The following is a 16,072-nucleotide window of genomic DNA, read 5'->3' on the forward strand; positions in this document are numbered from 1 at the left end:
TGTGTGTATATATATATGGCTTCAAAGAGTAGAAATGTAAAGTCTTACATGCGTGAGATTTTATTACAACCTTTCTTAACCATATCGGTAAGAAATTTATTGTGTAAGTTTATTGTCTAATTTAAGACTTGTATGGCTTCATAAATTGTGACAGAATGTGCTACATTTTGTAGCTCTGGTTTTTATTTCCCTGATGGGCCAATGCATAGGTGATATTAAGTGATGTCCCTGTTAATATCACTATGTTAGTGTCCTAAGCTACCAACTCAGCATTGAGTCTCATGAGTTTGCTTTACCTGTCTGCCAGGATTCATCTTGCTTTTATAACTCAGGGATTTTTTTTTTCCTTTTATTTGGCCATCTCTTCCTCTTCTTCTTCTTTTTTTAAATATGGAATTCTTCTGGTTTTGTTTTAGACCCAATGTCTGTGGATCACGTTATAATGCTTACTGTTGCCCTGGATGGAAAACCTTACCTGGTGGAAATCAGTGTATTGTCCGTAAGTAAATAGAACACCTGTCATTCTGCATGTCCTTCTTTTGTTGTGTTGGTTGCATGGGGAGCCTTAGAATGTGGCCCTTTGTAACTGTACTATTAATCTGTTTATAGTAGAGCCTTCCAGCTTTAAGACTTTTCTACCTTTCCAGTTTGGGAAATACATCAACTTAGTCAAACCCCTCTCAAAGTTTAGTCACAGGGATACTTTGCTTGAGGTTGTGTCATTTACATATGTTGTGCCTGGCTACATAGACTAATTACTTTGATGGGAGTTGGAATGAAAGAGTCTTATTGCTGGTTTTCCTATTGTAATTTCTAACTTTGCTGGCCACCCACGGGCCTAACCAAACCCTGTACATTGAATTTGGGTGATTGAGGGGCCAAGAGCAGACTTGACTCCTAGATAGAAGGGAAAGGGAGGAGATAGAGCACCAGGCAAAGATCAGTGGCAAGACTAAGAAACATTTCAAATGATAACAGAGGTTCCTCTATTGATTTCTGCTGGCGAGGCCAACCTCCAGATTTCCCCAATATCCCACAAATGTTGAGTGACAAATCACATGCCAGACAAGGTGTTATTTAATGGAGACACCAAAGTCAAATTTAGTCATGATGTCTGCCCTTCATGAGCTTTTACAGTTGTTGTACCTGTGAAATAATGTCCAGTTTTCAGAAAACTCCATTAGTATAATAGAGAAATTTAGAGCTGAAGGGACATTAAAGAATCACTTAGTTCACCTTCTCACTTGGCTGACAGTGGTCAGTCGAGAATAGACTATATTGGCCAATATTTGCTTCACGATCTGAAAAAGCTTAACTGTTTCTCAATTCTTGATTTTGACCAGAAAGCGTCTCCTTTATTTGGCACACTATGGTTTAAGACCAAAATTGGATCACTAAAAGAGAAATATAATGGTATTTGGATTTTCTCAATGAACTTTATAATAGAACCCTTTCCTCGCCTTCTGTAGAGTTCTCTGAGAAATGATGTCTCCAGGTATTTAAATAAATGTTTATTGGATCCTTTGACAGTTTGTTTCTTAGCCGTTTCCAGTTTCCATCCTAAACTCTTTGGATGTTTGAATGCACTTTCTATCAAGTGTACTCTTTTAGCTTTGCATATCACGTGTGCACTTGCAAGGCTGTGCAGGAGCTTGAGGAAAAGATCATGCCTGTCATGACAAAAAGTAATGACCAAGTCCTAGTCTGCTGATAAGTGTAAATCATATGCCATTTAAACTTACTGTTGTGGCCACTAGCAGAGCATTTGGTACCAGCATGATATTAGTCTCTGGGTGGTGTGCAAATGTTAATATTTCTCTAAAGGATGAATGGCTTCCTGACTGTAGAATCAGTACTCTGGCGGTGGATTCCAGTGTTCTTCTCTCAGACTGTTGATGGAATTCAGAACAGGATAAAAATTAAACAATAAACATTTACAATAGGCTGGGCACAGTGGCTCATGCCTGTAATCCCAGCACTCTGGGAGGCCGAGGCAGGCAGATCACGAGGTCAGGAGATCGAGATCATCCTGGCTAACACGGTGAAACCCCATCTCTACTAAAAATACAAAAAATCAGCTGGGCATGGTGGCACGTGCCTGTAGTCCCAGCTACTCGGGAGGCTGAGGCAGGAGAATGGCGTGAACCCAGGAGACAGAGCTTACAATGAACCGAGGTTGCACCACTGCACTCCAGCCTGGGCGACAGAGCGAGACTCCGTCTCAAAAAAACAAAACAAAACAAAACAAGAAAACATTTACAATAAAATTGGCTCCCAAAAGTAATAATGTAATTTTTGTATCATTAAATCTTAGAGTTAATATATTTCTTATGATCATACAAATATGTTTAGATGCAGAATTTTAATTTGTTTGTTTGGTTTTCTCGTCATAGCGTGTTCTGGGCTTTTGATGGATTCAGTGCTGTGGACTAAGCAAAGAGAGGTTGACAACCACCGTTATTGGATAAAGGAGTTGTGGATTTTAAAGCCAGAGTTTATTTAGTTCAATAGACTTGTTTTGAAAATGAGTATACCTGAGGCTTAAGGTCATATAAGTCATGATAGCAAAGTTCGTGAGGGACCTGAGAACCCAGGTTTCCTCATTTGAGGATCGGTCCCCTATAACAAATCGTGTTCTAAATCCATGTGCTAACAGGCCTCTGGTTTTATTCACAGCCATTTGCCGGCATTCCTGTGGGGATGGATTTTGTTCGAGGCCAAATATGTGCACTTGCCCATCTGGTCAGATAGCTCCTTCCTGTGGCTCCAGATCCAGTAAGTCTAACATGTCATTATATATAATATTATTTTATGTGGTTACACCCCATTTTCTCCTAAATTTGATTTTGGCTTTCCTCTTTCCTGCAATACATTTTTTCACTAGAACATCTGCCTTCTCTGTTCTGCCCAAAATACTTGGAAAGGCTTTCCTTCATCTGGCCTCTCATTTCCCTTCTTTACTCTTTATAGGAAAATTACCTATGGGGCATAGTTACTGTGAATAGGATAAGCTTATGGCCTTTTATGTAGGTATTGCCTTATTCATCTTTGTATCTCCAATGTAAACACCATAAAAGGTGCTCAATGAAATGGCTGTTTAATGAACTTTTTTGGCTCAAGAAATCTAGGCCTTCTTCCTTGTGGTACTGAAATATGAATCTGATTAAAAACTTATTTAAGACTCAAGACCCCTGCTTTACAAGAAGAAAATGTAAGAAGTCATCATGGAAGTTTCTGGGGGTGATTTATAATGAAGCATAAACGTATTTTTCCTTTCAGAATTTTGCCACTTTCTGTGATGCCAGAAGAATATCCACAGTTCATTCTTCAGAGCCTTTGCTTGCTTGTTCTGTTGTTTTTCTTTTGGGAATTTGGGCAAGTGAGTCATAATTGGTTGTTTAAAAAGCTGAAGTTCTAGTTTGTGTAAACAGCCCCTCAAAACTTTGACCGTCCCCATGGCAAAAGACGTAGGTCCCTTTTCCATTTCTTTTTTTTTTTTTCTGGTGAGAAAATGCACCCCCCTTGTTGTGTGTCCTATTTTGACAGAGTTTTAAAGAGAAACATTTTGGAATAAGTTCATTCTCTTTTGTTTACTGCAAGTAGAGACTTCAGTGTGTCAAGGCTCATTACCTGTTAAGAGTTCGAACATTTGAGTGTGTCTCTCAAGCCAATTAACAGGTTAGGGCAGGTTGTCCTGTGTAGCACTCTTGGTGCCCTCTCGCCTCCCTTGGCTTCATGGGTGAACACGGGGGACTCTGCCTGAGAGCTTTGTATACTTTTCTGGCCAGAGAGCATGCCAGGTCTGCATGCAGGGCAAGCTGGAAGTGCTGGGGGTTAGTGGACCTAGAAGCGACTTTTAACCAACAACAGATGGAGAGTGGTTGGATAAGTGCCTCAGCTTCCTTGCCTCTCAGTTTGGATAACCATGAGGTTCACTCTGCACTGTCTCCTGAAGTTCCCTAGTGGACTGAGCCCTCGCTGTTCACAGTGATAATAGATTTGATAATGTACTTTATTAGGTTCCTTCTCTTTTTGTCTCACTTTCGCACTCTCCTACGAGTGTTTCCTAGAATTACTTTCAGAACAAACTACTTCCATTTAAATTATTGTCTCAGAATCTGCTCCTGGTGGAGCCCACACAATAACAGCCACCTTTTACTAAATACAGCCAGTTACAATTGGGATAGAAACTCCCCTATGGGCTGGGACTCTTGCTTATTGCACTGAATGTAGCATAGTTTTCCTTGATCTCAGCTTGGTGTCAAATGTGCATCTTCCGAGTAACAGCAGGTTCATTCTACGTAGCAAGAGCCCCTGAACTGGAAGAATAGAACGAGGCAGAGAAGCCAGCTGGCAGAACATCTGGGAACATGCGGGACATCTCCATCTCTATAAGGGTGACTTCCAGGCTGCCGCTGAGGCATAAGCATCTCAGGGTTGGAAAAGAAATGCAGTTATAAAGTTGGGAATAGACCCCATCTCTCAGTTTGGTTTCTGAACCAGCTAATATTGCACTCCTCTGGAGGAAGAAATATAGCCAGATGGCAAAACTGGGTATTAAGCTGGGAAGGTCTTCAATGATTGTATGAACTGATAATGACTTCTCTATCGAGTAGAAATCATGAGATGTGGAGATAGGCTGTTAATAAGACCAGACGGAAAAGCCATGGTCCTGGTAGAGTCCAAGTTAACTGTGGGATGTGACGAGTATAGTAGTAAGGTCCTGAGGCCAGATTTAGTCTAGAGACTAAAATCCAAGACTGTGGGTGGTGCTTTCTGAGAAAGTCTGAGTCATATCTATGGTACCTGGACGTTGGACAAACTCCCCAAGTAGCTTGTGGATGAGGGTAGTGTAAGGAGGAGGTTCTGGTTTCAACAGGATCTTTGGGGGTACTTGAAATCTTTAAAATTGTTGACTTTGATTCTCTCTGCACTAATATTGTCTAAACGACTTGCAAAATTAAAGATGGCAAAATATTTTAAATTAAGGGTAGCTGGGGATGATCATAATTCATTTCTCATCTTTTGGAGTGATGTTCTAGGGAACAGCTGCGCCATTCCAAAGAACATCCTGATCACTTTGCTAACTTTCCTGCTAATAGAAGGACAATTCTACTCAGTGAAATGTTTGCATTCACTACATGTGGTTCTACTAAAAAGGGTTAATTTAGATCACTGCACTAATTTTTCCTATGAAAAATTTTGTACTTGTTATATGATAGGGATCAAGGAGGTCTAGGCAAGTCATGGGACCTCAGAGAGCCTTAGTTTTCCCACTTGAATATGAACAAAATGGAAGAAGTGTTGTTCTTTCAGGTGGTTTTTGACTTGAGTGTCCTGTGACTCTCAGAATAGAAAATGATCTCTTAGTGACCTGAATGAGAGATTGCATTTCCAGAAGGTTCAAAGTACCAGCCAGTGATTCTCTTGGACAACAGGAAGTTGTGGCTTCCCTTAGTGTTGGTGGAACTCTTGACACTCGTCATTCAGCACCAGGGCAAAAAGAATGATTAGCTAGACAGGGTCAAAACAGTAATTTTTCTAGACTTTAATTCCAGCCCTCTTTAGGACTGTTCTTTACTGTGTCAGTCTCTGAGGCTGGAGATGGATTTTGAGCAATCCTAATTGTCATAAAGACCTATCATGGTTTACTGATGTATGAAATTTGCTCATTCTTCTAATATGTGTATACACACATACAAATATATAGTAGCTTGTAACACTGGGATTAATAAACTCTATAACTTTATATATATATTAGTCAGTTTGGGCTGCTATAACAAAATACTATAGACTGGGTAATTTATAAACAACAAAAATGTATTTTTTTACAGTTCAAGAGGCCAGCAGATTACATGTCTGGTGAAGTCCTGTTCCTCCCAGATGGTGCTTTATATGTGTCCTTACATGGCAGAGGGGGCAAACATGTCTCTCAGGCCTTTTTTTTTTATAAGGATACTAATCCTTTCATGAGGATGCTGCCTGCATGACTTAATCACCTTCCCAAAGGCCCCACTGCTCCCTACTCTCCCATTAGGGACTAAGTTTCAGCATATAAATTTTGTGGAGACACAAACATATTGTATGTATGCATATGTTATTGTCTAATTATATATATAATTATATATGATACATTATAAAAATTATTTCCTGTAGTTTATATTTTATAATTTTGTATTTTCTATTTTGTAATTCCTATAGTTTGTACTTTGTAATTTTGGAATCTTCTCATTCTGTTTTACTCTCTACACTTTTTTAAAGAATGCTAAAAATTAAACTTCTTATTTTGAGATAATTGTAGATTTGCAAACAGTTGTCTTAATCTGTTTTCTGCTGCTGTAACAGTATACCACAGACTGGATAACTTATAAACAACAAAAGTTTATTTGGTTCATGGTTCTGGAGGCTGGGAAGTCCAGAGCATGACACCAATGTCTGTTGAGAGCCATCCCATGGTGGAAGGCATCACATGGGGAGCAAGTATGAGAGACAGACAGAAAATGCGCTGAACTCCTGACATAACCAACCCACTCCCTAGATAATGGCGTAAATCCATTTACGAGGGCAAAGCCCTCATGACCTTATCACATCTTAAAGGTTCCACCTCTTAATACCATCACAATGATAATTAATTTTCAACATGAGTTTTGAAAGGAACATTCCAACTATGGCATTTGTAAGAAATAATTCAGAAATATCCCGGGTATTCTTTATTTAGTTTTCCCCATGTTGACATCTTGCAAGACTATAGTACAATAGCACAACCAGGATATCACAAAATTGATACAGTCAAGATACAGAACGTTTCCATCACCACAAAGAGCGCTCATGTTATGCTTTTATTGTCATTTTCTTCCCAACCTAATTCTCTCTTTAATTCTGACAACCACTAATCTATTCTGCATTTCTATAATTTTATCATTTCACAAATGTTATATAAATGGAATCACATAGTATATAACCTTTTGGAAGTGGCTTTTTTTACTCATCAGGATTCTCTGGAGAGTCATCTAGGTTGTTGCAGTGTCAATAGTTTGTTATTTTTGATTGCTGAGTAGTAGTACATGCTACGGATGTACTACAAGTTAGTTTGGCCATTCATCTATTGAAGGGCATCTGAATTGTCATCATTTTTTTTCTTTATTATTTGAACTAAGCTGCTATGAACACTTGTGTACAAGGTTGTGGTGTGAACACAAATCTTGTGTTCTCTGGAGTAAATGCTCAGAAACACAATTTCTAGGTTGTATGATAGTTTCATGTTTAGCATTTTAAGAACTATTAAACTGTTTTTGGAATTGCTGTATGTACCATTTTGCATTCTCACTAGCAATGTATGAATGACCCAGTTTCTCTGCATCCTTACCAGCTTTTTGTGTTATCTTTATTTTTAATTTTAGCTATTCTGATTGCTGTGTAGTCATCTCTTACTGTGGTTTCAATTTGCATTTCCCTACTGGATAATGATGTCAAACATCTTTTTATGTGCTTATTGCCACCTGTATATCTTTTTCAGTGAAAAGTCTCTTTATGTCTTTTGTCTAGCTTCTTTTTTTTTTTGAGACGGAGTCTTGCTCTGTCACCCAAGCTGGAGTGCACTGGCCAGATCTCAGCTCACTGCAAGCTCTGCCTCCCGGGTTCACGCCATTCTCCTGCCTCAGCCTCCCGAGTAGCTGGGACTACAGGCGCCCGCCACCTCGCCCGGCTAGTTTTTTGTATTTTTTAGTAGAGACGGGGTTTCACCGTGTTAGCCAGGATGGTCTCGATCTCCTGACCTTGTGATCCGCCCGCCTCGGCCTCCCAAAGTGCTGGGATTACAGGCTTGAGCCACCGCGCCCGGCCTAGCTTCTTATTTTTAATTAAAAAAAATCTTTTTAGACAGGGTCTTACTCTGTCACCTAGGTTGGAGTACAGTGGCACGATCTCGGCTCACTGCAACCTCCGTCTCCCAGGCTCAAGTTATCCTCCCACCTCAGCCTCCTGAGTAGCTGGGACCACAGGGGCACACCACCATGCCCTACTAAGTTTTTTGTATTTTTGGTAGAGACAGAGTTTTTCCATGTTGCCCAGGCTGGTCTTGAACTCCTGAGCTCAAGCAATCTGCATGCCTTAGCCTCCCAAAGTGTTGGTATTACAGGCATGAGCCACTGTGCCTGGCCTCTTTTGTCCAGATGCTAATTGAATTGTTTATTATTTCATTATTGAGTTTTGAGAATTCTTTATATACTCTAAATACTAGCTGTTTGTCAGATAATGTGATTTGCAGGCATTTTATCACACTCTGTAGCTTACTTTCTAATATTTTTAATGGGATCTTTCATAGAGCAAATGTTTTCAAATTTCACTAAGTCTAACTTACCAGTTTTCCCTTTACTGGGTCATGCTTTCATTGACGAGTCTAGGAATGCTTTGTCTACTCCTAGATTCTGAAGATTTTCTCCAACTTTTTTCTACTAGTTTCATAGTTTTATTTTTATTTACTTATTCTTTGAGACAGGGTCTTGCTCTGTCACCCAGGATGGGTAGACAGATTTTCCCCACAATATCCTTTTTTGTTTTAGCTATTCTAGTTCTTTTCTGTAAAAACTGTAGATTAATCTTGTCTATATTTACAAAACCTTTTAGGATTTTGATAGGAATTGCATCAAACCTGTATATCAATTTGGGGCCCCTTACACTTTTCAAACCCCTTATACTTTAATCACATTTTCTCATTTAATTGACTTCAGTTCAATGAGAGTGTTAGCAGAACCGGTCACAGACAAAACCTCTCGGACACTGGTTTTAGGAAGGAAGGGGCTTTAATCAGCTGGGAGCAAGAGTTTGGGGCATTTGTAATCCCAATGCAAATCTGAGCTCTAAGGGTGTAAGAAGGCCAGCAGAACAATTCTAGACCAGTGTGTTAGCAAGTTTGAGGGAGTGCGGTACAACCAAATCCTGAAAGTGTAGGGACATTCAGAGGAAGGGAAGGTGCTGCTACAGCTAGTCTGGAAGAAGTCCCGCTTGAAAAAGCTTTCCGGGAATGGTGGGATTTATATGGACTGGGAGGAGAAACATGCATGGAATCTACTCAGACTTCTCCTTAGAAATGGTTGAACTCTTTCTTTCTAGACCACCCTGTATGGAAGCACCTTTATCACTGCTGTCATTCAACTTGTTCTTCTCTGCAGCTTTTCCAGCTTGGCTAGATTTTTGTTTGTTTGTTTGAGAATTTTAGTGAAGTTTCTCTTCCAAGCTGTGTGTCTTTAGGCATCCCCAGACATCTCTTCACTTAAGGGAAATGCCATTGCTGTTATCTCTGTAAATGAAAATTGTTTTTATCCTGCAGTGACTCTGATTGTCCCTGTGGACTGTTGTCTCAGGTGTAGAGTCCAGAAGTTAGTCTGGCTGTTTAATTTGTCTGTCTGTGCTTTTCGTAGTACCTAAATTAAAATCACATGTTCATCATACAAATGCTTATGTGCAAATTGCTCCCAGTGTTCTTTCTGCCAGTGGTGCCTGCCAAGATGATGGCAGGTCTTTAGAATCGTTCCAAACCTAACGCATCCCAAAGACAATCATTACCTGAGGTATTTAGATCCAAGTGCCAGCCCTGCCTCCCTCGCATTCCCATAGCGTGCTCACATTGTTCTCCTCTGATGACTCATTTAAGAACTAATCTGTACTGGACTGTAATTAAAGAAAATTTCTTCTGTTCTTTCTGGCCAATGCTGGCAAATGAAAGACGTTCAATAAGTCACTGTTGAATGACTGAAATGACTGACATCTGATATGAATACAAAATTAATTTGGGATCTTTCATGGATATGGGGAAATGGCAGCTTTTTCTGTTAGCTCTGGGATATCGAGACTTACATGAAACCCTTTATGGCTGTCTGCTCGTCTTCAAGGGCAGGTCCTCACTGGGGCTTTAGGATTCTCAGGGTTCACTGCATATGGCAGGATCAGTGCACTCTGATTCCCCTAGTATTTTCAATTTCTAGTAAAATCTTAACACAGATTGAGTTTAGGAATATCTTCTGACTTGGGGTACTTATTGCATCCAGTAAAGAATATAGCATCATTATGGGTGTAGGAGGAACCCCTAGTTTTCAGTTGGCTTTTTTAAGAGACGTAGAACTTGGTCTCCCAGTTATGATACATCGGGAATTCTTGTTCAAATCAGCGTAAATTTAGAATATGCATCAATGGCAGGACTCAATCCAAAATAAAACCAATTTGGGTATATATTCTCTGTAAACTGTTTCCTGTGTGTACAGTGAAACTGCATATCTAGTTCCTTCACTTCCCTTCAGAAATCCTGAGCACCTTTATCAGAATGCTTTTTCCCCCTAAAGATCTAAGACTCACAACGAGTAAAAAGTTTCCCATGGTAAACACGGTGGCAAAGCAGGTGATTCGGAGCCTATTATCTGTGCTGAACCTGCCTCCTCCTGGCTTCCCCCAAGGATTCATGCATAGGGTTCCTTGATGTCTTCTTGTTTCACAAGTCTGAATGAGTGCTTTTGTTTTTTAAAGAAGAAAGAATATTTTATGCTGGAAAAGATTTGCCTGAAAGACAGAGTAAAAAATATATATCAGGGAGGTTTTTATTCTATTGCATTTAAATGTAAACTTATTCTTGCCAGAAAGAAGAATTCGTTCTGATTTTCAACTTGAACAAATAATGTAAAGTCACTTTTAAACTACTATTAGCTTTTTAATCTCAAAGTAGTTAAATGGCTTTGTCGCTCATGTGGGAATGGAAATTAGCTCTTGGCATGAACTGCTTTAATTGAAATCAGTTTGAAGGCTGAGTTCCTATGCTGCTTGACAGATGACATCATTTCCTGTGCTTTCCCCAATCCTTATTGTTTTTCTAAGATAGGATGAAGCTAAGTTTAACTTCAAATTTTAAAGAAACTATACACCTTTTCCTGACCTACTTAGAATATTATTCAAAGTTTTCACTAAATCAATTTTTTCTTTGTATACTTCTAGACAGCTTTTTAGTTAAAAAAGCATTTTGGCTGAGACGTTTTAATGGAATCATAAGAGCCTAAAATAACTGTTTTAATCACTTTCCGGGGTTGCTTGATTTCATTACTCCAACAAAGGAGTTATTTCTACTTTCATACATGGGGAAACAAAGATAAAAATATTTTTTTTTTTTTTTTTTTGAGGCGGAGTCTCGCTCTGTCGCCCAGGCTGGAGTGCAGTGGCCGATCTCAGCTCACTGCAAGCTCCGCCTCCCGGGTTCACGCCATTCTCCTGCCTCAGCCTCCCGAGTAGCTGGGACTACAGGCGCCCGCCATCTCGCCCGGCTAGTTTTTGTATTTTTTAGTAGAGACGGGGTTTCACCGTGTTAGCCAGGATGGTCTCGATCTCCTGACCTCGTGATCCGCCCGTCTCGGCCTCCCAAAGTGCTGGGATTACAGGCTTGAGCCACCGCGCCCGGCCGATAAAAATATTTTTAATAGCAGCCTACGTAATAGGGCTGTATAAGTGCTTCGGACACAATGGACAACTTCGAAGTCTCAGTTTGGTCTTTGGGCATAGCTTTTGATGTCATCATCAGGCAGCATGAGTTAGGTAAATAAAAATTAATTTAGCACAGTTTTATACAGCACTTACTTATAAGCAAGGTGCTACTCTAGGCATTTAAGGGAATATTGCATAATTAATGCTCATGACACTCCCCACTCCTAAGAAGTTTTTAAACAAATGGGGTGTGGCAAAATAAGTAAAAATAGGCTGGATTATATAATATATGCTTCAAAAGAGAAACATAATTGGAAAGGAGAAAGGGCTCACATTTGGTTTGGGAGGTATCAGAAAAGATCAATGGAAAGAAGCAATATTTGAAATGGATTTTGGAGATAGATAGGATTTCAGGTTTTGGGGGAGAACTGTGTGTATGTTGTGTTGGGGTTTAGGGGTTGGGGCAAGGAGACACAGGCAGGTAAGGGAGGGGGTTCTACAGAGGGACTAGGACAAGGCAAGTGTTGGGTTTTTTGCATGACACATAGTAGGCACTCAGAAATGTTTGTGAGTGAATGAATGACTGATAAGTAGATCAGGAGATGGAGTCGTAGGACATAGTAGGCATGTGCCAAGGAGCCCCGAAAGACACCTGGGGCTATGCTGAGGGGGCCGTGAATGCTGAGAGATGGAGGTGGCTCTAGTTCAGTAGAAACAGGCCTTTGATGGTGTTTCAGTGTGTGGCATGTTCTTGAAAAGGCATTTAACTTTCAACTCGACTTAACTTCTTTGTGCTGTGAAAGGGTATAGAAGATATTGGGTTCTGCACTTTCCTTCCCTGTTGTCAGGCTGAGATTTGTGTAGCTCCTTATAAAAATTGTCCCTTTCTCCTGAAGTCAAGTAGCACTTTTCAATACCATGGCTGAGGATTCCTAACAAGGGGTAATGGACAGGGTGGCTGTTGGGAGGAATCTTCTATTTGCTCTGGAGAGAGGATTTGGCGCCTGTGCTTCAGGAAGAGTGAGCATAAACAGCAGATTTCTGGTTTTGTGTAGAAAGAAGATATTCTCTTCTCCTTAGCTAAAATTATTGAACCTTTTTCCCTGAGAATTTACTCCCACAACTTGGAAGACCAGACAGAATAAGCCAGACTCCAAAGGCCAACCCTGGCCTCCGTGTGTAAGCAGGTATCAACAAGGATTAGTGGTTAATTCAATCAAGCTTTGGACTAGGAAATAGCCTAGGATTTTGCAAGTGCTATTAGCATTCCTAAATTACTGACCTAGAGACAGCCTGAATGCTGGAGAAATGAGAGCACTTGCCTGCGCTGTTGTCATTGCTCACTATGAGCCCGCGCCTGTCTTTTACTCCAGCCTCTCTGAGTGTCTCATTGTCTAGAGTCTAAGGCTGTCAATCCATGGTCTTTCTACTCTGGGCCCTGAAATGTACACTTCTGTAGGTGAAAATGAGTATCTTACTTAGTTTGACGTTACAGTTTGAACAAGCAGCTCTTTCTCAGGCAAATCCAGCTGTCCCTGTCATCAGGCAGTCTTGTTATTAAATGCCTTTGTCGGCATTTTCTTGTTTCTCTATTCTTTTTTTTGTTTTGTTTTGTTTTGTTTTTTTTTATTATACTTTAAGTTCTAGGGTACATGTGCATGACGTTTATATCATGTATAACTCCCCAATGCAATCCCTCCCTCCTCCCCCCTCCCCATGATAGGCCCCAGTGTGTGATGTTCCCCTTCCCGAGTCCAAGTGATCTCATTGTTCAGTTCCCACCTATGAGTGAGAACATGCGGTGTTTGGTTTTCTCTTCTTGTGATAGTTTGCTAAGAATGATGGTTTCCAGCTGCATCCATGTCCCTACAAAGGACGCAAACTCATCCTTTTTGATGGCTGCATAGTATTCCATGGTGTATATGTGCCACATTTTCTTAATCCAGTCTGTCACAGATGGACATTTGGGTTGATTCCAAGTCTTTGCTATTGTGAATAGTGCCGCAATAAAAACGTGTGCATGTGTCTTTGTAGTAGAGTAATTTATAATCCTTTGGGTATATACCCAGTAGTGGGATGGCTGGGTCATATGGTACATCTAGTTCTAGATCCTTGAGGAATCGCCATACTGTTTTCCATAATGGTTGAACTAGTTTACAATCCCACCAACAGTGTAAAAGTGTTCCTATTTCTCCACATCCTCTCCAACACCTGTTGTTTCCCGACTTCTTAATGATTGCCATTCTAACTGGTGTGAGATGGTATCTCATTGTGGTTTTGATTTGCATTTCTCTGATGGCCAGTGATGATGAGCATTTTTTCATGTGTCTGTTGGCTGTGGATGTCTTCTTTTGAGAAATGTCTGTTCATATCCTTTCCCCACTTTTTGATGGGGTTGTTTGCTTTTTTCTTGTATATTTGTTTGAGTTCTTGGTAGATCTGGATATTAGCCCTTTGTCAGAGTAGGTTGCAAAAATTTTTCCCATTCTGTAGGTTGCCTGTTCACTCTGATGGTAGTTTCTTTGGCTGTGCAAAAGCTCTTTAGTTTATTAGATCCCATGTGTCAATTTTGCTTTTGCTGCCGTTGCTTTTGGTGTTTTAGACATGAAGTCCTTGCCCATGCCTATGTCCTGAATGGTACTACCTAGATTTTCTTCTAGGGTTTTTATGGTATTAGGTCTAACATTTAAGTCTCTAATCCATCTTGAATTAATTTTCGTATAAGGGGTAAGGAAAGGATCCAGTTTCAGCTTTCTACTTATGGCTAGCCAATTTTCCCAGCACCATTTATTAAATAGGGAATCCTTTCCCCATTTCTTGTTTCTCTCAGGTTTGTCAAAGATCAGATGGCTGTAGATGTGTGGTATTATTTCTGAGGACTCTGTTCTGTTCCATTGGTCTATATCTCTGTTGTGGTACCAGTACCATGCTGTTTTGGTTACTGTAGCCTTGTAGTATAGTTTGAAGTCAGGTAGCGTGACGCCTCCAGCTTTGTCCTTTTGACTTAGGATTGTCTTGGCAATGCGGGCTCTTTTTGGTTCCATATGAACTTTAAAGCCGTTTTTTCCAATTCTGTGAAGAAAGTCATTGGTAGCTTGATGGGGATGGCATTGAATCTATAAATCACCTTGGGCAGTATGGCCATTTTCACGATATTGATTCTTCCTATCCATGAGCATGGTATGTTCTTCCATTGTTTGTGTCCTCTTTGATTTCACTGAGCAGTGGTTTGTAGTTCTCCTTGAAGAGGTCCTTTACATCCCTTGTAAGCTGGATTCCTAGGTATTTGATTCTCTTTGAAGCAATTGTGAATGGAAGTTGATTCCTGATTTGGCTCTCTGCTTGTCTGTTACTGGTGTATAAGAATGCTTGTGATTTTTGCACATTAATTTGTATCCTGAGACTTTGCTGAAGTTGCTTATCAGCTTAAGGAGATTTTGGGCTGAGACAATGGGGTTTTCTAAATATACAATCATGTCATCTGCAAACAGGGACAATTTGACTTCTTCTTTTCCTAACTGGATACCCTTGATTTCTTTCTCTTGCCTGATTGCCCTAGCCAGAACTTCCAACACTATGTTGAATAGGAGTGGTGAGAGAGGGCATCCCTGTCTTGTGCCAGTTTTCAAAGGGAATTTTTCCAGTTTTTGCCCATTCAGTATGATATTAGCTGTGGGTTTGTCATAAATAGCTCTTATTATTTTGAGGTACGTTCCATCAATACCAAATTTATTGAGCGTTTTTAGCATAAAGGGCTGTTGAATTTTGTCAAAAGCCTTTTCTGCATCTATTGAGATAATCATGTGGTTCTTGTCTTTGGTTCTGTTTATATGCTGGATTACGTTTATTGATTTGCGAATGTTGAACCAGCCTTGCATCCCAGGGATGAAGCCCACTTGATCATGGTGGATAAGCTTTTTGATGTGCTGCTGAATCCGGTTTGCCAGTATTTTATTGAGGATTTTTGCATCGATGTTCATCAGGATATTGGTCTAAAATTCTCTTTTTTGTTGTGTCTCTGCCAGGCTTTGGTATCAGGATGATGTTGGCCTCATAAAAAGAGTTAGGGAGGATTCCCTCTTTTTCTATTGATTGAAATAGTTTCAGAAGGAATGGTACCAGCTCCACCTTGTACCTCTGGTAGAATTCAGCTGTGAATCCATCTGGTCCTGGACTTTTTTGGTGGGTAGGCTATTAATTGTTGCCTCAATTTCAGAGCCTGCTATTGGTCTATTCAGGGATTCAACTTCTTCCTGGTTTAGTCTTGGGAGAGTGTAAGTGTCCAGGAAATTATCCATTTCTTCTAGATTTTCTAGTTGATTTGCGTAGAGGTGTTTATAGTATTCTCTGATGGTAGTTTGTATTTCTGTGGGGTCGGTGGTGATATCCCCTTTATCATTTTTTATTGCGTCTATTTGATTCCTCTCTCTTTTCTTCTTTATTAGTCTAGCTAGCGGTCTGTCAATTTTGTTGATCTTTTCAAAAAACCAACTCCTGGATTCATTGATTTTTTGGAGGGTTTTTGTGTCTATCTCCTTCAGTTCTGCTCTGATCTTAGTTATTTCTTGCCTTCTGCTAGCTTTTGAATGTGTTTGCTCTTGCCTCTCTAGTT

General features: G+C 40.1%; 1 protein-coding gene across 2 annotated transcripts in view; it reads left to right on the top strand.

Annotated features, from left to right (window-relative positions):
• FBN1 (fibrillin 1) overlaps positions 1-16,072 on the top strand; it is a 249,205-nt gene that overhangs the window by 32,246 nt on the left and 200,887 nt on the right. For both annotated transcript variants that reach the window (XM_033190199.1, XM_033190198.1), the window contains exons 3-4: positions 417-499; positions 2,677-2,775. In XM_033190199.1, coding sequence (XP_033046090.1) covers positions 417-499; positions 2,677-2,775 — 182 coding nt within the window. The remainder of the gene's footprint in view (positions 1-416; positions 500-2,676; positions 2,776-16,072) is intronic.

The sequence above is a fragment of the Trachypithecus francoisi genome, unplaced genomic scaffold, assembly GCF_009764315.1.
Source record: "Trachypithecus francoisi isolate TF-2019V2 unplaced genomic scaffold, Tfra_2.0 Lachesis_group3, whole genome shotgun sequence".
Classification (NCBI taxonomy): Eukaryota; Metazoa; Chordata; class Mammalia; order Primates; family Cercopithecidae; genus Trachypithecus; species Trachypithecus francoisi.